Raw genomic sequence first — 23,035 nt, forward strand, 5'->3', positions numbered from 1 at the left:
ATGAGATCCTAATTCCCATACGTATTGTTGTTCGTTTATAAATTACTTACATTTATTTTAGTGGTTTGCGCTTAACCACGCTTGTGAAATGCATGGTACAAAGCCGAAATGGGAAAAAATTTTGATCTCCTATTTGAATTACTTCTATCTTGTATGCTGTTTTGAGAATAGTCTTTTTTTAATTTTTTAGCCGTATCACCGTGATGTTTTGGTTATTTTTCAGAGTTTTCCCTCCATAGTTATCATTTCTTTAACTCTTAAATTTACTGAATTTGACCATTTTGCAGGTTAAAGAATGCTGGAGAGGAGAAAAAAGATCTGGAAAGAAGTTCGATTCCTGTATGTGTTTACTACTTTCTATATCTTTCTGTGTCGTAAATAGTATTATGTTATTAATGCATAGCATACAGTTTAACTGATTAATACACTTAATAGGATAAAGCTTTTTAGATATATATATATATATATATATATATATATATATATATATATATATACTGAACTGGAATATGTTCTGAAATTTATAATTTCGCTTGAAATCCTTTAACAGTTTTTATTCTCTTCGTTAGGCCCTAAATATTGATAGGACTAAAAATGACAGCGAGTCACGGATGGCTGATGATAAAAATGGAAGTAAAGAAAATTTTAAAATTTCGCAACGAAGTATGCGAAGAGGTTCTGGTGCAGGTAAATGGAAAATTTATTGTCCAGTCAATAAATCGTAATATGGGTTTCATTTACACAGCGCTGCATGAACTGTCATACCGTTTTGTTTTGTTTATCACACATTTGTTTATCACACATTTGTTTATCTTCGTATAAAATATTTCTCTCGCCTTCTTAGTATGCCTTCGTGGTGTAATGGCGCGTATTCGAGAGGTCCGACGTTCGAGTCCCGTCCAGGGCATTTCGCATTTTTCATATCTTCATCATAAAAAAAAATCTTAATGTCTACAGCGGCGCGCGAACTAAGAAAATGGTAGTGGATGATGATTCTCCACCATCAGGCGATTGGAGATTGGGTCACCCAATCCCCAGTCGCCTTTTAAAAGGAAGAGTACATAAGGTATTTCTCCCGCCATCTTAGCATGCTTTCATGGTGTAATGGCCAACCCACTCGGCGCGTATTCGAGAGTCCTGGCGAGAGCATTGCTCACTTTTCATGTCTCCTGCTTCGAAATAACCTACAATTGAAATATTACAAAATAAACGCATAGTTAAATGTCTGAGCACAGAAACTGAGTTTAGTTTAAAATGTCTCCAACATTTCATTTCACAACTTCTTGCTGGCAAACTTTTACATGTGTCACAAACTTCCGGCGCACGTGTTCCGAAATTACACGACCCATCTGTTATATAAGAGCCTTGAGATTCGCTACATTTGCAAGCTTTGTTATGATGTTTTTTATCTCCCTCCTTGACACATGCTTTTCTGGTGTAATTAGAAAGCTCATCCAGCTAGCCTAGTAAAATCCGTAATTGGAATCATTGCGAGGGTATAATACATTTTGCATGTTTTCTGCTTCAAAATTCTGGTGACTCAACAGTAGCACCTGAATTTTTTTTAAAAAAAGTGGTGGATGGTAGTTTGTGACCACCAGTATTTTGCGATTAAGCCCCTTCTTCCTCAGTCGCCCTTTAAGTGGAAGACAACGTAAGGTATTTTCTACTTCCATACCGTGTGGTTTATGATGTAATTGGGAGCATATCCAGTTAGCAATCAGAAAGTCCAGAGCAGAGTTTGAATCCTGGCTAGGGCACTTCGCATTTTTCGTGTCCTGTTCAGAAATAAAATGTCTAGTTGTCTCTACATCCTTGCACATACTTTTTCTTTGGAAAAAAAATCCCATTAAAAAGTCACTTGGATTGTTATGCAGGAACCACTATCTCTCAGCATCGTAAAGTTTAGCAAACCAGTGTGACATTGCATGCACATTAAACATCTCACACAAGAAATCGAGTATAACATTTGCAATTATGGGGATGAGCTTCATCTTGCATGAACCGTTGAATGTGTAAAGAAAGACCTGTTGTTATTTTCAGGTGGACATGTGATGAATGCCACTAATTATTCTTGAATACAGAAGCAGTAGTTTACATTTGCTGACACAATCTGTGAATGGTCCATTTACAAGCAATCTATTTTGTACAAAAGTGTGCATGAAGATATCTTTGTTCCGACACTAAACACTTTATTTTTTCAAAAAAACTTTGCAACTTTCACCTTCTGTGCAACACTCAGCTGACCTTTATCTGCCATTTTGCAAGCTGCTGTGTTGCAGTAAATTAGAGTCCGACACTGATTTCTGGCATCTACCAGATTTTTTCATGGACAGAAATACTCATTTTTAACTTTCAATATATAATATTAAAATGTTATCTGGTGACTGAATGGTATGACATTTTGTGCACAAACTTTCAGAAATTTTTTGGTAATAGAATTTTAGATATTTTGTATTAATATTTTTCATCATCTATATATTTTCATTTTGGGGTAGGTTTTGAATTATTTACATGATTACAATATGATTAAACAATTTCAAGAAAGTTTTCAAACATCTCAGTCTCTTGTTAGTTTGTTAAAATATTTTTTCTTATAGGCTCACCAAATTCTCAGTTAAGTATCCCTCGGTACCCTGCATTCGATTTTGATGAGCAGGAAGATGTGCACTCCTTTCTTCCATCACCATCTGTAAGTAAAAATTTTATTCAACCAATTTTAATTTTATGACCTTTTTTTCTTGGTAATTACTTATTATATGTTTTTAATAAGTAATAGTTAATATATACCATGTATATAATCTTTTCCTTACATTATAAAGGAGCCTGAAGCAAATCATAATCTAAAGGCTGAGAATCTTCAAGGCAAGAAAGGAGCTGAAACTGCTAGAGATAATGATTCAAGTCACAGCTCACATTTGAAAGAGGTAAGCTTAAATATATTTTCTTAGTTAACTTTATTTTATGTGAGATGGGTAATAATAAATGAAAACCTGATGCAATTATGTTTAAATAATTCCATAAGTAATCTAGCAATTTATTATTAACAGCCAATGTGCTTCAGTGATTATACAAGTTGAGCATAAAGTCTTTTCCTGATTACAAGAGTTTATTGCCTGAAAATTATTATAATTAGGCTTATATAAGTTTTGTTTGTTTTTTCCTTTGAAAATGGAAACTTCATTATTTTATTTTATGACCAATCTCTTAATGTCAGTAATTGAAATCTCTCTTCTACAAAATTTTTCACTGAAGTATATTGTTTTTTCACTTTCGTTTTCAATTTTTTTCATTTTTGTTTTCAATTCTTTTAAAAAGAAAAAGAATTCTTTTTTTTTTTTTTTTTTTTTTTTTTTTTAAGATTATTCTAATTTTTTTAATTAGAATTTATGTTCTTTTCGCTTGGTTTAGGAAAGAGCCAGAATTTTTGGGTGAACTCTTATAATTAAAATACATTGAAATGATTCATTGGCTAATTCTGGATACAGAAAAGCAAGGATTTCTGTAGAAGAGAGATTTCATTTAATTTCAAAGTTCCTCTTCCCCCCCCCCCCCCGGATGAAGCGACATTGAGGTTGATTGAATTCCTCTTCTGTTTTTCTTCATTTTTCATTAAATTTCAAAAGTTTTTTGGAGTGGGATTTTGCTTCTTTGAAATGTTATTTTTTTAACACTTTAAAATTCTTTGGTGCATTTATATGACTATTTGAAATTTATTAATTATGAAATTCAATTTCTGGTCTTTGTGAAATATTAGTTCTAAATTTCTTACTTTATGTCTTTAATTATATATCTATATACATATGTATTATTTTACCTTATTTTTATTTATTATTATTTTGAGTAACATCAAATTGTTAAGTTCTTAATTTAGGTTCTTAAAGTATTAAGAACCTAAATTACAGTCTGGTTTATATTTAACAATACTGCACTTTTTAAAAATTGTCTTGCTTTCTTTTTACAGGATTTGCATTTTCAGCTTAATTGAAAACAGTGCTTAGACACATTTTCTGATTTTTTTTTTTTTTTTAAGAAAGCTTTATGTAGCATTTAAAAATTTTTTGAGTAGTAATCTATGAAAACTTGCTTACCATCTGAGTGTAAGAAATATGAATAAATGTAAGTGTATAAAGCAGAAATTCTTATTCAGTGTAAGATTGACACCACTGATCATTCTCAATCTAGAAAACACATATTTTATGTTATTCAGATTTACTTTGATGATGCTTTTCTTCAGCTCATTTTTCTCAACAAAATTTAATAGATTGCTATATTAAATATTTTAATTTAAAAGTAATATGGAATTAATATTTTTTAAATTAGAATTGTGTTTAAAAATGCAAAAGATTTTAAGAATTTGATAATTGAATTAATTTGAAAGAAATTTTTATTTATATTTGGTAACTGCAAAAGGGTCTTTATACTATATGTCTAACTTTTAAGATATACAGTATGAAATATTTAACCCTCTGTGTGCCATGACCACCTTTATCCAGTCATGAGATTTTTTGTCTCATGTTATATATAAGCTTATAATTTCAAATAATTTGCTTTCTTACTTTCATTAATAATATAAATGACATCTTGATGAATGCAAGTTTAGGAAAACAGAGACTAAAATATTGAAATATACATATTTAGCTAATAAAAGCTCTTTAAATTCGGGTCTTCATGACAGATCCAAAAAGCCAGGATGCTCAGAGGGTTAATATATTTTTTAATAAAAAAATATTGGTATTAAAATGCAGAATTAGTAAAGCCATGCTTTAAATTTCTAAAATACTTGTCATGTTATCATTAAAGAATTTTAAGAAACTCTCATTAACAGGAAATTTTATCAAGCTCAATTATTCTAAATGCCAAGTAGAAAGCTAGCGACAAACTTTGAATGCTAATAACTAAAATTAATATTTAAAGTAATTTAATTGCATAATTTATGATGTTTGAGTCTTTTTCAGCTGCCCTTGAGGGGGTCATTTAAAAAATAAATTATGATATTTCAAGGTTTCCCCCTTAATCTCATTCAGTGTTATTCCTTTGTGATTTGCATGTGTGTAACTTTCTGAAATTCATAAATTTTACAAAAAAATTAGTATTTGATGTGCAGAAATGAACTGCATGAAACAAAATCAGCATGTTATTTAATAAAAGTGTGAATTTGTGTCAGAAAACACATGTTAATGAATGTAAGAATCTAATGCACACCATGTCCATAAAAAGATATATTCTAATAAGAAAAATGTTTTAAGTGATGCAAATATTAGGAAATCTAAGTTTATATACAATCTCTTAGTCAAAAGTTTGTACTCATTTTGCAAAAAAAAGAAAATGTTTGATTATCATACAATAAAAATTGACAGATATTTAATTGTAAAATTTCTGGTTTTCGACATCTTTCAGCTTCCCTTAAAAAAAAAAAAAAAAATTGGAATAGTTCAAGGTTGTTTTCCCTGCTTTGTCATTCAGTGATATTATTTTGTGATTTATTTATGTATAACATTCTTAAATTCAGAATTCTGTTACATGTAGTATGCCAGAAGAATTTTGACACATTTAATTTCTAAAATCCCAGAAATATATTAGGTCATATAAAAAGTTTCTGTACTTTTTTGTACATTTTTGAACAAAAATTTTCTTTATTGAAAATAAATTTTAATCAAATACCTATTGATGATTATTATCCATGATCTATTGCCATTTTTCGGGTTTTTCGGGTAGTTTCGTAATTCCTTGGGTGTAGAATTTCCGTGGTTTATCGTCAAAAAACTTGGGCGACAACATACTTAACACTTCTCAGTGCAGTTATCTTAACACTTTATCGACCGCTAGTGATTCAACAGCATACGCACATCCGACCGGCCGCTCAGCTGCAGATTCTCCCTGTTCTGAATAACTGTCAGGACAGTTTGATAAATCATTTAAATTAAACTCTCCAGAGCCATTTTTTCGCTCATCGTGAACGGTGAATTTTTAAAAAATGGTTTGAAAATGTGGGAGTTTACAAAGCCACGAATTTAATGCAAGTGAACAATATACCTCAATACTAATAATAAAATGCAGATGATATAGCAAATGGCATTTGTTTATTGCAATGGCTACCGATTGATAGGCTATTTTTAGGTAGCCCTGAGAAAAAAAGCTGTTAATAGGCTATTTTTTGGTAGCCCCGAGAAAAAAAGCGGTTAGTAGGCATTGATGAAAAGAAGCCGTTTAATAGGCTATCGGTCGGTAGGCGTTGGCGAAAAAAGCCGATTAATAAGGCTATCGGTCGGTAGGCATTGGCGATAAAAAGCCAATTAATAGGCAATCGGTGGGTAAAGTGTTAAGTTTGTAATCGTAGCCAAGTATAATGTCAGCTTAAAAGGTTACCATGCTGTTTTGTATGTAATTGCTGATATTTAAAACAAAAATTGATGTAGACACTGCTGCACAAGTCATTTCTCAAGCTGCCATAGGCTAATAGTAATGTGGTGAGGAAAGCAAAAACTAATAATAAATTATTTACCAGGTTTGCATAAGGGTTATATGATATTCATTAAATGCAAAATCAGCAACAAACTTTGATAGAATTTTTGGTTTGAGATGTATTTATACTTCTTGTAGCTTGTGATGTATTTGTGTATGGAGATGTTTTATTTAGTATCAAAGTGAAATTAAGAAATCAGGACCGTTCACATGCTATGTTATAAAAAATTGTTTACTACACATGTGTGAAGCATTTTACCAAGCACTGCTCTTGAAATCTGTACTGTCTGTGTCCCTTTTAGCAAAAAATTTCTTTTAAAAAATAGCTGATGGTTGGGAAGTCTGAACATTAGATCATTCCAGATATTGGATGTCTGGATTTCAAACTTTGTACTAATGCAGGGATTGACAGATGATTTTCTTTGAAAGAGCCGAATTGTAAAAGTTGTAGGCTCAATTGGCTAAAAACAGGGCAGGGAGGTTAAAAAAATTTTAGAAAGAATTATTTTTACGTAATATTTATACACATTTTGACTCTTACACAAAAATAAAAGACAAATAATTTTTTTTTTTTTTTTTTTTTGCTAATAAATATGGCAAGTTAAATTTTGTGCTAATGCTATGAATGTAATTTTTCGTCCTGAGATAGTATTTCATCATATGGAAGTTCGAAATCAGTACTTCTTATTATTAAAGTTCTTTGCAAATGGTCATCTGTTAATAATGATCTGTATTGCAACTTTTCATACTTCATTTTCGAAAAGGACCTTTCACCTGTTAAGTACTCTCAAATACAGATATAAATCTCTGTGCATATAATTTGAACTTATTGTATTAAATCTTCCAAAAGATAATAATAGAACTCAGTTTGATCCATTTTTTATAATGCTGTTTTTAGCATCATATCATTTGGCAGATTAATGACTTCTTACTGAAGGCTGATGGAAACTCCTCACTTGTACAGTCAAATAGATTTTAAAATATGGAAATGTCTTTTGTACTTGCATCAAAATCCAAAAAACGCTGTTGTAACTGTAATTTAAGTTCAGAAAATTTATCCAGCATGAATTTTTGGGGGGAATTGGGTTATGCTAATATTTGAAAGCAAATGCTAATTTTTGTAGACATTCCGTAGTGTTCAATAATAGTGGTTGTGGGCAGTTTTTCTCATTAGAAACATTTCCATTACTTTTCCAAGTTTAAAAACCTCAATAAAACTTTTCAGTTGCTGACCCTTCAAAGTACTGTTTGGTAGGGAAGGTCAGGATAATCAGCTTCAATCTCTAATAGAAAATCACAAAACTGACAGTGTATTAGATCCACGAAAGTGAATAAAGTTAACTGCAGACACAAATGGTTCAATAATACATGACATAGTGAGGTGTTTGTGGCAAGAAGCTTGCTAATGAATAAAGCAAAGAATTACCAGAAGTTTTGAACATTAAGCTCCTTCACAAGCTTTAAAAATCTGTCCAACTAATCGTTTCCATGTTAAACATATATTTTTATGACCATCAATTAGTTGTGGCACATCTCAAATGATTCCATTGCAAATATAGCACTTTATCAATTTCCTTGAAAATATCTTCATCTGTAGTTATTCCATGCCTACTATTCATAGAACCTAATTCTTCAGTCACCTCAAACTGAGTACTGAGCCTTTGAATAAATGTTGTTTACAATTCGGTAGGAGGAGAAATATTTGTTGACTTACGAACAGACAATGAAAACCAATTTATTTTTTCCCCTTGTCTTTTAGTTAACTCTTCTCCTCAACTCTTTTAACAATTGTTCTAACTTAAAGACTAACAGATTGAAACAAGTTCATTTTCTCTAAGTTCTTTGGCTACCAGAAGCAAATTTTATTTAATTATTTCGCCATCAGTATAGGGTTTCCCTTTTGTAGCTAATAAATACCAATTCATAAATTTATTTTAGTTACTTGCTTCATTATCACTTTATACTTAATAAGGCTATCTGTCGGTAGGCATCACAGTGTATTCATCACAGTGCAGGTTTAAACAAACTGCACTGTGATGAAGCACTACATTTTAAACTTTCCAGTTTTAGTGATATTTCATTTTCTGTTATTTTTGGGGTATTGTGTTGAGTACTTACTTTGGTAATGAGGTATATTTTGCTCTTTTGCACAGCTATTATGTAATTACATAATAAGTAGAGTTCTTACATGATAATTTAATTCATTAAATAATAAACATAATACAATACTTAATAACTCAATATGAGTAACATATGTAACACAATACAAGTATTATAATACAATACATAATAATTTAACATGATACTCAATATGTATTGCATTAAGTTTGTATTGTTGTCATTTAATTCTGTGACAAAATAAACACATTCCATTCTACTTTAAAAACATAATATTTAAAGTCCACTTTTCTCTTCTTATCTCGTTCTGAGATTGTCATGGCAATGGCTGGTAATAAACAACATGAAAAGATAAAAATATCATGGAGTGTTGATAGTCAGTAAGTGCCAACTTGACTATGGACATTTGCATTGGACTGGAATTTGATGTACTTAAAATTTTTTAATGTAAAAAAGATATTAAGCTGCAGGTCTTATTAAAATAGATGGTAGGCTACAGTTTGCTGATCCCTGCAATAGTGTATGATAAATTCACATTAATAAAAAGTATTTCGAAACAAAAGAGAAAATATGGGAAGTCAGATGCAATTAAAAATTGAAATTTGGCTTGTTCTCTTTTCTTGGGTCAATCAACATATGAGATTTTATGGGTTTAATTACTGTAATTCTTTATATGCTAATATTTTCTTATTGGTAAAATAGCAGTTGTTTTTGTTCTCTATAAATCAGAATATAAATAAATCTCTATAAATCATAAATCTCTATAAACAGGTGTCAGAATCCATTGCATATTTCTTTGTTAACATGACAAATATTAAAATCCTAATTTCCTTTTTAGAAGGGTTGTTGTCATGTGTGTTCTAATATTCTTTGGTACAACCCTCTATTGATACAGCAGCCTAAAATCTTGTAGCTGCTAATAACTTGAGGCATTTTTAGTATATTTCACATTTATAAATACATTTTTAATACCTCTAAAAAGTGGTATTGTTTTCAGTTGCTAAAATCTTATCCTTGAGAGCATATTGTTACTAATCGGTGATGCATTAGGTTACTATGTAAATCCTTTTTCCTATCAACTAAAAAAAAATTAACCTCCCTTTCATACTATACTTTTTAGAGATCAAGACTTACCAAACATTTCATAGTTTTACTGTGCTTGTCTAGTCCTCAGTAATCATCTGCACTCCCATGAAATGGAAAGTCGTAGCCATGCAAACGGAGCTATATATTTCATAGATATTTTTTTATGGTGCTCACAAATTAATTTAACACTGTTGACTTGCTAATTCTTAGTATTAGTTTTAGAATCAGCAATCTGTTTTATTGAGAATCAGCAATCTGTTTTATTGAGATAAAGAGTCACCTTTTATAGAGCACTTTTTATTTGATGTCTTCCAGTCCATAATTTCTGAATCGGAATGACATTTGCTGTTTCTTAAAGTACATAAAGTGTGCCATACTATTTTAAAAAAACTGTCGTTTTATATAAAATAAATTTTCTCACCTCTTTGTCTTAAGTATTCATTACTTGTTCAGCCCAGATTTTACTTTGTTTGAAAGTTAAATTAAATAATCATATGAGATACATTTACAATTTTCCATGTTAGATGCATGCAATGTAAAATTAGCATTTCTGTTCCTAAAATTTAGTCTGTTTTGTACAGAAAAATGATTTCATACCTGTATTTTCAGCTTTTATTCATATGTTATTCAAGTACATTTTTGACTGGGCATATGTACATTTTAGATTAGATATTGCGGTCTGTTGTTAATTTTATATTTTATTTTAATGTGGTGAATTCAAAATGATATGCCAGAAAATTCTTCATCACAAGTTCTGGGCATTTCATGCATTTGAATCATTTGAACACATCATCACTAAAAAGAATTAAAACCAATCGTTCAAATAATTAGCCATTGTTAGTTGTCTGCAGTTATGCAAGTTACAGTTAATAGTATCAGTTTCCAAGCGGAAAGTCAACGACAGATGTGATGCATGAACATTAAGAATTCTGCCATTTGAATCTTTTAAGGTCATCTGTACAGCTGTTGAGTAGAGTAAAACCTTCCAGAATTTACTGATCATTTTGTAGGAAAATGCTGTGTTTGATACCAAAAATAATAATGCAGATTACCTTTGTACATTTTAACAAATCATACTTTTTTTAAACTTATCACTATATGATAATCCTTACCTGCTTATGTAGTATAGTCTTTGAGAAATAATTTAAATTCCTGAGTAATACCTTTTAATGATGCTTCGTACCTATGTTTAATAAATCTGAGTAATATCTGATCTATGTTCATTTCATATGAAGCAAAATTTTTTAATGAAATTTTGTAATGATCTTATTTATTAATTTCACAAAAATGTTTAATAAATAAAATTGGTAAACTGTATTTCTGTTAATATAATAAAAAAATGTTATTTTTATCAGACTAGTCAAAAGAAACAAGATGCAAGTAAATCAAAGACTTTAATGCCTGAAATAATGGAAAATTCAGAAACTGAGTCTGCTAAAGGTAGTTTTGAATATGAAGCACCTGATTTACCTCTGTCCGTGGATGTTCCTTTTGTTTCTGTGTCTGATGTAGCATTTCCAAGCTTGCCAAACACATTTTTAGCTAAGCTAGGCGTCCATAAAGATAGTCCCTTATCGTAAGTATTTTCTTTGTACTATGCTTCATTGTGTGTAAATGGTATCAACTAAATAGATATGCATGGTGTTGAAATACATGGATGTTTACTTATGTATGAGTCACATTGTTTTGTATGCAGATTGTACCTTTTTAAACATAAATAATGCATTGCGAAAAGATGATGTTTATTAACTTCGCTAATTAATTATGAGTATATCACACTGCTTATGCAATACTCATTTATGCCACTTGCTTATTTTGCGCCTTCTCTCAGACTTTAGTGAAATTTTGACTGTATTTTAAGGTAATTACTTAATTTATTTGCATTGCATTCATTTAATTTCATCCACTTTTAAATTTTTTTCTTACATCATTTGTAAATTGGGTTATCAACAAAAGACTCTATTTATACTTTTATTTACAAGATGTTAAAATATGTCTTTTAGAAATTTATTAATATTTATGAATTAACATATCACCTTTATCCAAATGGGAAGCATTTAATGGTGTTCTTTCAATAACTGTCAATACCTACCAAAAAAAAATCCTTATCAGACAGCAAGGTAAGCTTGGAAGTAAGATAGATAAATGAGTATGATTTAAAGCTAAACTTTTACTGTAATTTCAATTCTGCAGTCTCAGGAAATATGTGTGAAATTTCAAAATGGTGTTCTTAAATTGTGAAAATAAATAGGTACTTTACTGATTTTTGCTAAAAATATATGTTAATTTCTCATTAAAATCAGTTAAAGACATTAATATTATTCCCAATTTAATCTTCATTGTGTTAGAATTTTTTACAACCGTGAATGGAGCATAAATATGAAATCTCTGATATAAATTTAGTAAACGAACAAACATATAAAAGGAAATAACTCATGCTTTATGATGCATGGATAAAGTATAAAGTATTTAGCTATGATTGTAGCATTTAAAGACCTAGAATTGTTTAGTTTGTTTTGTAAAGAAAGGAAAATGCTGAAATAATTGATTTTTTGTTGTTGTTGTTGTTGTTATAGAATTTAAACTTAATCGTATCAAAGACTGAGCATTGATCGTATCAAAGACTGAGACTGAGCATACATGATATGCTGTAATAGATGCATATACAGGGTGAATCTGAACAAGTGAGCAAAATTTTAGGGGGGATTGAAGGCAGCTACACGAGCAATATTCATCATAAAATGTATGGTCGTAATGCAAACGGCGAGCCACTGGGTGGCATTGTAAATAAATGGTATAAAAAGGGTCGAAACTCGCACCTAATGGCATTTTCTACCATGGATTGCTGAGAGAATTGCTGGTTATACAAACCACGAAATTTCCAGGTCAGTGGTTTGGTCGAGGTGGTTCCATAGCTTGCCCACCAAGATCACTGGATCTCTTGTGTTTGGACTTTTTCCTATGGAGCCATATGAAAAGCCTAATCTACAAGTGCCTCATTGAAACCAATATGGATCTAGTTGCCAGGATCTACGTTGTTACCAGTGTTATTAAGGAAATGCCTAGGGTCTTCACAAATGTGCATCAGTCCCTATCCCGCAGATGTGAAGCCAGCATTACAGCAGGCGGAAGATCTTTTGAGCAATTTCTATGAATTATTCTGTTAATAAAATGTTTTCTGAAGTGTCTCCTCTCATTCTAGTATTAATTCTTTAAATGTGACAGTTGAAAACTACCCTTTAACTTTTCACCACCTGCGTTCCGACCATACATTCTATCATGGATATTACTTGTATAGCTGTTTTCTATCAGGCCCTAAAATTTTGCCGACTTGTTTAGATTTACCCAATATAAGTATATAATTAAGCTTCAGAGCATTTAATGCTTTGTACTTTTAATATTACTGCACCATATGATCTTAAAATTCTTAGATGTGGAAATAGACATGTGTTTAAACATATTTTTGTCCAGCTTGAGAGAAAGAATTCAGTTTAATTGCCTTGATCTAAATATTCTAAATTTTGCATGTGCCTTCAGCAGTCTGATATTTTAAGACTGCAAATTAGTTGTAATGTAACTATAGATTTTCATTTAATATGCATATAATAATATTTAGAAACATTTTAATATGAAATTTAACTTAAAAATCTTATTTAGGGTTGAAGCATTTGATGAGCAAGAACTTGAAGTAAGTTTAATGAGTGCATTATTTCCTATTTAAACATGTAAATATATTGTGATCAACTTTATTATTTACATTAATTCCAACTAAATTTTTCCTTTTATTTTCAGAGTAAGTTTATTGCACTGTCCCTGGCTTTCAAAACTGATCGTACAACTCTGAATAAAAGAATTGATGTAAATAAACGTCAACGAGATATAGCTGAGAAAAATGTAGAAAATGAATTTCAGGCTATGCGAGATCATTTAAATGTAAGTGTATTCATGCAATGAAATATTTAATTACTCTTTTATAATGAGGATTTGCTGTTTAAAATTATGACCATTCTAGTGACTTTTTTTAAAAATTTCATCATCTTATATGTCAGACTAGAATTATTTTTTTAAAAATTTAAGAAATCTACTGCATTTCAGTTTAATGTATATTTGTTTATATAACATGATTCTTTTGGTATTAGACCCAAGTTAATAGCAATATCTCAAAGAATATTTTTCAAATTTTAACATGCATATATGATTACAAATTTTTCTCTATATGACAGCAGATGCTGGAAGTCGATTTAAGAGCAAATGCTGGGAATGCTCACTTAATGATGAGGATTTCCAGTATTTTAATGGGGATGAGCTGGGCATGACCTAAGGAGACACTTCGTGTTTGTGAAAATAGCTGATCATTACTAATCTTTGCAATTTTGCATGAAATGTTGTTTCTGAGTTCCTGTAATTATGCAATGCTTGTTAGCATGAATTTTCCTTTTAAAGCACCCTACAGAAAATAATCAAATGGACTTAAGTCCAGAGACACTGGGTGCCATCAGCCTGTTCAAGTAATGTGGGCATTAAGGAAGCTTTTGATTTCACGCATGCTGTCATTCGATGTGTGGCCAGGGAGGGGTCCATCTTCTGAAAGTAAACATTTTGGAGCTCATCCTCATCAAAATGATTCCCAAAATCATTTAAAATTTTCAAGAAGCAAGCAGTATTCAATAGAAGAATGTTGGATTGATTTTAAGTCACACAGAGATTGCACACTAGTCATTTCTAAATTGAGCAACACTTCATGCATTACATGAGGGTGCTCTTTTGGCTATATGTTGAAGTAATGTGGGCATTAAGGAAGCTTTTGATTTCACGCATGCTGTCATTTGATGTGTGGCCAGGGAGGGGCCCAGCTTCTGAAAGTAACCATTTTGGAGCTCATCCTCATCAAAATGATTCCCAAAATCATTTAAAATTTTCAAGAAGCAAGCAGTATTCAATAGAAGAATGTTGGATTGATTTTAAGTCACACAGAGATTGCACACTAGTCATTTCTAAATTGAGCAACACTTCATGCATTACATGAGGGTGCTCTTTTGGCTATATGTTGAAGTAATGTGGGCATTAAGGAAGCTTTTGATTTCACGCATGCTGTCATTTGATGTGTGGCCAGGGAGGGGCCCAGCTTCTGAAAGTAACCATTTTGGAGCTCATCCTCATCAAAATGATTCCCAAAATCATTTAAAATTTTCAAGAAGCAAGCAGTATTCAATAGAAGAATGTTGGATTGATTTTAAGTCACACAGAGATTGCACACTAGTCATTTCTAAATTGAGCAACACTTCATGCATTACATGAGGGTGCTCTTTTGGCTATATGTTGAAGTAATGTGGGCATTAAGGAAGCTTTTGATTTCACGCATGCTGTCATTTGATGTGTGGCCAGGGAGGGGCCCAGCTTCTGAAAGTAACCATTTTGGAGCTCATCCTCATCAAAATGATTCCCAAAATCATTTAAAATTTTCAAGAAGCAAGCAGTATTCAATAGAAGAATGTTGGATTGATTTTAAGTCACACAGAGATTGCACACTAGTCATTTCTAAATTGAGCAACACTTCATGCATTACGTGAGGGTGCTCTTTTGGCTATATGTTTGTATTTTAAAAATTTATCTAATCACTTAAATGAAGGCAAGCTTCATTTGAATGTCACATTATACCCAGCAGTTCATCATCATCTCCAAAAACATTCATGCACTCAATGTTGCTCTAAAAATTAAAATGTCATCACTTCTAAGAAACATGAGAAAATTAATTTCTTCTTACCTACTGCTGTGGGTTAAAAATACTTAAGTGCTGATAGGAACAGGTGAAAAAACTAGCTAGTCCATTCTCATGTAGATGGTTAAGTAAATTTATCTGAATATGGCAAAGTACATGAGGGTTATCTGCCTAAGGGATGGATGCCTTTGCAGATGATTTTCTAACATTCTCATATAGAATCAACATATTGAGTCATGTAAAAAATCTGAATACACTTTTCGAGGGCACATTTTTCAAAAGAAGTAAAATTCCATTCCTTTTAAGAAATTTAAATATTGGGAGAAAAATTAAGTTGAGTGTTTTGTTACCAAAACTCGTAAGTGATTAAGCTAGCCCTGTTAGTCTACTAATGGCATGGCTCTGCTTATCTTCTTTTAAAACTGTTAATAATTTCAAAGAAGAGGATTTCACTAAATGTGACTATAATGATGTAATATGTATACAGGTCATCTAGAAAATAAAGAATGTTTAAGTGTTGCTGAATTAAAATAAATTATATATCACAAGACTTTGTGCACATTAACAATGGATCAAACTCTATTTTTCAAAATAGCTGTCATTGTTATCAATGCACCTATCATTTTGTGGCACAAGTTCCTCAATACCCCTGTTGTACTCATCTATCATCAATGACCATAATCACGCCATCACTGGTTTTTTGAGATCTTTATCGCTTTTAAGTGTTTTCTGACAAATACACCTTCATTTTCAGAAAAAAATGGAAGTCACTTGGCTCCAAGTCGGGTCTATTAGGATGCTGCTGGAAAACACCCTACTTGAATTGCTGTGTTTCTTGTTTTGATTAAACCATGCGAGATTGAGCATTGTCATGAATCATCGTGATCCTGACAGATAAAAATCCACACCTTTTGTTTTGGATGGTGCATAGAATTCTTTGAAAAGTCTCAGAGTAGGCTGTTGATGTTATTGTATCCTATCTTGACACGACTTCAGCGAGCAGTAAGCCCTTCTGGTCCCAAAATGCAATTGCCATCATTTTCCCTATAATTAGGTATGCCTAGATTAGATATGGGATTTTTTATTATCAAGGCCAGTCTGAAAAGTATTCTAGCAATGTAAACATTACTATACAGAAATGAAATCTAACGTAGATTGAGTTAGTGGTTTGCTGTAAGTGTGGCAGGTGGTTGTGCATGAACATGTTGCATGATTGTTCTTTACTTTCTGAATAACCCTTATAATTCTACATAAACTCATCTTTTAATTTGGACTATGTATAGGTAGGCATAACTACATAGGATAAAATTTGCTCTAGAATCTTGATATAAAAATGGATTAGAATTTGATCTCAGAATATGGAATAGAAAACAAATGCTCAACACATAATGTATAGGTATTTGATAAAGGTATCATGAACTCGATTCTAGATGTATACTTCCAGTGAGCATTTAATAAAATACAGGCAATCTGATGAACAGAACAGGTTTCTGAATATGTGTGTATATATATATCTAGGGAGATTCTAAATTGCTTTTAGAAATTAAGAGGGGTAATAGAACCCATCCAGATGAACAGTAATTAGCATAGAACATAGGGTTATGTTCCACTCTGAGAGGCAGAAAAGAGGAATATTAGAATTACAATCTGAACTTAGAACAGTGTTGGGAAAGCGAATGAATGAGACCAAAAGATGTGCAGTCAGATTTATTGTTTAGTAATAAACTCACAGAAAGGGCTCAAAATGTCGATCACGTGTGTCGTTGCGCAGTTGACGTCAGCAAAGGATCTACAGGCACACCCTCTCGAAGATTGATGTCACGTTAATGTTGTCTGCGGCAACAACGATCCTCACCACAAGATCCTCAGCTGAGTCCATAGGTGTCTCGTACACTACAGATTTCATGTGCCCCAAGAAGAAAAAGTCCAGTGGGTTGAGGTCCAGTGAGCAATGAGGCCAAGCGACAGGTCCATCATGCGGGATATGTGGCATTAAAAAAGCTACAGAACCTGACGGGAAAATGTGCTGCGGCTCCATCGTGCATAAACCACATGTCTTTCTGGATGGGGAGTGGAACAGCCTGCAATAAAATGGGAAGCACTTATTCCAAGAAGATACGGTATGTTAGGTGTGTCAAACGGTCTGGCATGATGTAAGGGCCTACAAGGTAATCACCTAGGATACCTGCCCAGACGTTCACGGAAAATTTCTGGTGGTGTTTTATGAGAGGTAGTGCAGTGGGGGATTGCTGTCAGACCAAAAGTGTTGATTGTGCACTTTGAAAAGGCCTTCTGTACTGAATGTTACCTCATCATAAATAATATTAATGCACGAATTCGTGAATTGTTATTCCTTATTCCAAGCATCCACTGCATAAAGTCTGCTCCACAGAGATAATCACCTGTGTCCAAAAATTTCACTTTTTGCATGTGGTAAGGGTGCATGCATTCCTTGTATAAAATACGCCACACCACTGGCTGAGAAACACCCATTTTGCAAGCCACCGCTCGTGTACTTGTGGAAAGAACTGCTTCAAATCTAGTTAAAATTCACTCGTCCATTTTTGGGACTCGTGCATTTCACGAACATCCTGCATTGCATTTTGAGATGGCAAAAGAACCGGCTTCTCGCAGACTTCGATCAACACTGAGAAAGGCTAGATGACTTGGAATCCAATGAGTTGGAAACCACTGTTCGTACAATCTTCATGCTTTGCATCCATTACCTTTGGCTTCATCATATGTGAGTGAATATTTGCCAATTCCTTATATGTGTACTCTGCCATAGCATTCACCATGTTTCCACCATGCCATAGAATTCTCCAAGTTTCGGACCATGTTAGCAAGGTAATGTTTGAAGCGATGATGTTGTGCTGTTTTCAAGGACACCGTTTGCTCTGATTGGCTTTCTTCGGTTCCAACTAAGGGCAAAATGCTGCTTCTTCTCTGTGCAAATTTGCATACAGATAATTCTTGATAGTCGCCTTCTTTGTCGATGCGTTCTACTTTCCCCTTTTTTGCCTCTTAGAGTGGAGTGCGACCCTATGTTCTATGGTAATTGTTGCTTGTCTGGATGGGTACTATCACCCCTCTTAATTTTGGTAAAACAATTTATAATCACCCTGTATATAATATATACAAAATATAAGTATCAAGCCTATATATATATATATATATAGGCTTATATATATATATATATATATATATATATATAGGCTTGATACTTATATTTTGTAAATGACTGACTAGAGGCTAATAATAAACTAGTCTAGTTGATAGGTAACTTGAATATTTATTGAAGATATTAACAATTCATACATACTATGAAAATGGTGGACAGGAACATGAATATTTGCAAGGGAAACTGTCACAACAAAGATAAAAGTCCCTTCATCTTTTCAACGCATGCATCTTTTCTTTCATCAGTTATATCTCTTCCTTCGTCATAGCAGTCTCATCTGCATTTTTTTACAAAAAATATTTCTTTTGGACAACTTGTGGCACCAAATAACTATTTTTAACCAAAATAACTATTTTTATATCCTATATATATATGTGTGTTGTAAAACATTTTTATAACCTCGAAATTTCACAATAAATTAAGTAGAGTGTAAATTATTTCTTTTTACCGTGTATCCAGCTCAGTTTCAAGCGAGATAATAGCTAATTAACTTGTAATTCAAAAAAGGTTGTAGACAGAAATTGTAAGTGAAACATATACTTTATCAATACATAAAAGTATATTAAGATTCATTAGTATTCAAACATATATATATATATCGAAAGGGAGTTATATAATAAAGAGTGTCATATCAATGTCGTTTCTTGAAGGAGTGAGAATTGTAAAAGTAAAGAATAAGCGAGTTACCCAGTTAACTCCTTTGCAGGATTTCCAGTTCATAATGTTTATCGTGCTATTGGCGACAGTCCATCACTATTTGCTTGCCAACAATATGCACATATGCACTCTATAATTTTTAAAGTGATGCACCGAGAAGGAGTTATCTGAATGGGAGCAAATTGCTTATGTTCATACCTTATGGTAGAATATACAAACGATTAAGCTTTAGAGACCAATAGCTAACTAACTGGAGCTCCAGTGCACTGCAGCAGAGCATCCAGACAGTGTATAAAATAGAGGACATTCCATTGCTAAGGCATAAGTTATCAGAAGAGAGAATTCAGAGGGGAACTGGCAAATATGAAGGTTGTATTGTCTGTTGCTCCTGTTATATATCAAGTTACAATCATCTGCAATTGATTTATTTTCCACTGCTTTCTGATTGGCTGACAATACTGTCAATGCCACTCGCCTCTTATAACATTTTGTGCTTCTTTTAAATCATACTGAGCACTCTTCCATTTAAGTTGACCAATCGTATACAATCCTGCTTAATTTGGGTTACCATGGAGGTGAAGATGTGATTTTTCATGTTCTTCAAAATATTGAGGAATTGCAATTAAAATCTTGGAAACCAGTTCAAGCAAATTTATGCACAGCAAAATGGAATTTATCACTTTGATGGATTAAGATCTTTCTCGTGAACAATTCAGAGGCATTATTTAGCCCAATTAATAATGAAAACTTGCCCTTTAATTTGTAGAGTCATTGGGTTATTTTGGACCTGGACATCTTGAATATGCACAAAGTGTACTAACAGTTACATCATGAAGGCATGCTGGAAGGAGGGAGAAAATGCTATATATACTCCAGGCATGGCCTGGTTATGACCATAAGACTAACTTGTTTGGTTATGTGGGTTGGGCTGTGCCCACTGTTGGTGTATACTGCCACTTTTAAAGGGCGACTGGGAATTAGGAGGCCCAGTCACCAAATCCTGGTGGTAAAGAATCATAATTCACCACCTTTTAGTTTGAGCGCTGCTGTAGAGGCATTAGGTTATTTTGATTCCGAAGATGTGAAAATTATGCAATGCCTTTGTCGGGACTCGAATCTAGACCTCTTGAATACACACTGAGTGTGCTAACTGTTACACCACAAAGGCATGCTGGAAGGAGGGAGAAAAAACCTTAAGTTTTTGAAGTCAACTCTAGCAGAAAAAAAAAGTCACTGCTACATTTACCTGCCGTAAAGATGATTCAAAGTATGCCAACTGCAGACAAAACAGAAAATGATGGAAAAGAAAATTCCAGAGTTGTTAAGATGATTACTGCACGGACATCAACTGATGATCAGTTTGATGCTCTTCTGCTTCTGTTTCTGATGATTAAAAAATGGACGATCAAAGTGATGAAACTTGATTAATGACAGCTTGGTCATTGCTGCTGACACCATGCCTATTCTAGCAAAAGAAAGGCTGCCTCTGATAATTTGCTTTAGGCTGGAGGTAAAGTAGAAAGAAATAAGAGGACTACTGTATACGAAACATAATTACACAGGAACTCTGACCGGAGCAAGATTACTATTATTTTTACTCTGCCCCAGATCGTGATTACACCCACACTATTTTCATGAAGAATGAAATGCAGTTCAGCACATTTAGACTGAAAGAAGACACTCCATTAAAAGTTTCAATAAGTTGGTTAACTAGGTACATAACTGCGGACGAAGTTAAAGCCAAACTTTGCGAAGAAGGCTAAAATTAAAGTCTGACAATTTATAGTTAAATCTGAAGGTATTGAGTTGAAATGTCCTATATTTTTTGTTTCTCTGAAGAGACAAATACAAGTTTGAGGCATGTATAAGAAGAAACAATTCTTACTATTAGAAGGTATAGAAGCAACTGGAGCACTATGTATTTTTGTTGTCAAAGATATGGTAATGGGCAAATGTTCTGCAATAACACACCAAGGTGTCTCAAGTGTAGACAAAAATCATTTGACTTTTACTTGTAGTTTGCCAAAATTTGCTGCACATTCACAGACTTTTCCCCTGAAAGTGAAAATCGGCCTGAAGAAACAGCCAGAGTTTAATTCCCACATGGACGCTTGTCAGTAAGTTCACTGAATTTGCTGAGAGAGGTAAGATCAGGCCTGCATAGGAAAAAGTTCTGCTTGCCCTTGGCATTGTATAAATGATGGTTAAAACAAAATTTTGATATTCTGAGGTCCTGCAAAGATGAATTTCTGGAAGATTAATTTTCTAGTAAAGATAGTGGTGTGCAATGGATGATGCCACCTTACAGTCAGATACATCCTTTCTTCTATTTTAGGACTCAAATAGACTAGTCATGCTCGTGATATACTGGGCCCCTCTTTTCTCTCCTGTTATTGCCTCAACACATATTTATTGTACAGTCAAAAGTCTTTAATCCGGACTCATCGGGACTTCGGCAATTCCGGATTATAGGTCATCAGTTTAAATCTGGTAAGATGGCATGCAGAAATTATAAAATTAAAAATATGAAACCATAATTTATGAAATAAAGAGCAATTATGATATAAAGGGTATCAAAATTTACAAAAAAAAAAAGCTTAATATTTATTTGTTTACTTTATTAAACATTTCTTTCAACACGCGCATGCGTAAAGCATACATTACGCATAGTAGAAAATTGCAACCAGAAAACTATTTGATTTGTATTTGTGATATTTATAACGACGAGGGATTCGATTTAAATCATATCAAAGATGGAGTACATCAAGATGAAAGACTACATTTAGTAAAGAATTATAAGCTGAATAAAATAAAAACATCTGCCGTGACGATAAGGATAGTGCTGACAGATCAACTTCCAGTTCATTGTGCGCCGCGGCGTCCCCCCCCCCTCTGCGCAGAGCAGGCTGAAATTGATAAACAGATTTCGAAATGGTTAGAGAAACAAAGGAGCCTTTATCCATTTTTTTGCAGCAATTCCACTTTTTGTTTGATGGGGCATGTAGATCCTTTGGCAGCTCCAGCATTGGAAATTCTATTTGACATAATCGAAAGTTCAAGCTTATTTTTATAAAATTGCTCTAAGAGTCTGCAAAAAATAATAAGCCGGATCCACTTCGAAGATTAAGGAACAACGCAATCTGCAACATTAACTGAAATAGATAATTATAACTTAGCTTATACTGTCCATTATACATTAAACGCGCATGCATAAACGTATTAGGCGCATGCATCAACGCATAATGCATTGACGCATGCATAGAAAGCTTGGAGGTCCGGATTAAAGACTTTTGACTGTATTAGGATTTTCTAAATTCTGCACATTATTCCTGATTTCATCATTACTTATGCCTTTCTTTCAGTTTTCAAAACTAGGGGAAACCTTCCAACCATTATTAGTTTTCTCTTTTGGGAATTTGGTTGAATTATTTTCTCACATGAAGTGTCTACAAGGCACCATTTGATTCAGCCGGACACATGACAAATTTCGCGATATTGCGGCGTCAATTTGCTTTTGCGATATTGCGGCTAATTTGTTCGATTCACTAAGGCATAACTTAAATGAAAATGTGGGTCTGTCAACCTACGTTGGCTGTACCAATGTCTCACAAACTTCGTGAGCTTGATTTTAGATGTCTGTTTTCTTGGGTTCTAATTCACCTATTTTTATTTTCACTATTTTTCTATTCAATGTGTTAATCCTTGAACTCTTACTACATTGTTTTACAGCGCCATTTTTGTCTCAGTGCTTATTGCATTTACCTTATTCTATTTTTTTTATTCTGTCTTTCCATGTAATAAAATTTCAA

At 32.8% G+C, this 23,035-nt stretch overlaps 1 protein-coding gene across 1 annotated transcript in view; it reads left to right on the forward strand.

The window, feature by feature from the left end:
- LOC118181527 (uncharacterized) overlaps window positions 1-23,035 on the forward strand; it is a 218,835-nt gene that overhangs the window by 145,841 nt on the left and 49,959 nt on the right. Inside the window, exons 21-27 of the mRNA XM_085809773.1 lie at window positions 288-339; window positions 570-687; window positions 2,601-2,692; window positions 2,823-2,927; window positions 11,025-11,245; window positions 13,327-13,357; window positions 13,462-13,602. Of these exons, the coding sequence (XP_085665899.1) occupies window positions 288-339; window positions 570-687; window positions 2,601-2,692; window positions 2,823-2,927; window positions 11,025-11,245; window positions 13,327-13,357; window positions 13,462-13,602 (760 nt within the window). The remainder of the gene's footprint in view (window positions 1-287; window positions 340-569; window positions 688-2,600; window positions 2,693-2,822; window positions 2,928-11,024; window positions 11,246-13,326; window positions 13,358-13,461; window positions 13,603-23,035) is intronic.

The sequence above is a fragment of the Stegodyphus dumicola genome, chromosome X2, assembly GCF_044657685.1.
Source record: "Stegodyphus dumicola isolate Sdum_Otavi_A_Nest chromosome X2, ASM4465768v1".
Lineage (NCBI taxonomy): Eukaryota > Metazoa > Arthropoda > Arachnida > Araneae > Eresidae > Stegodyphus > Stegodyphus dumicola.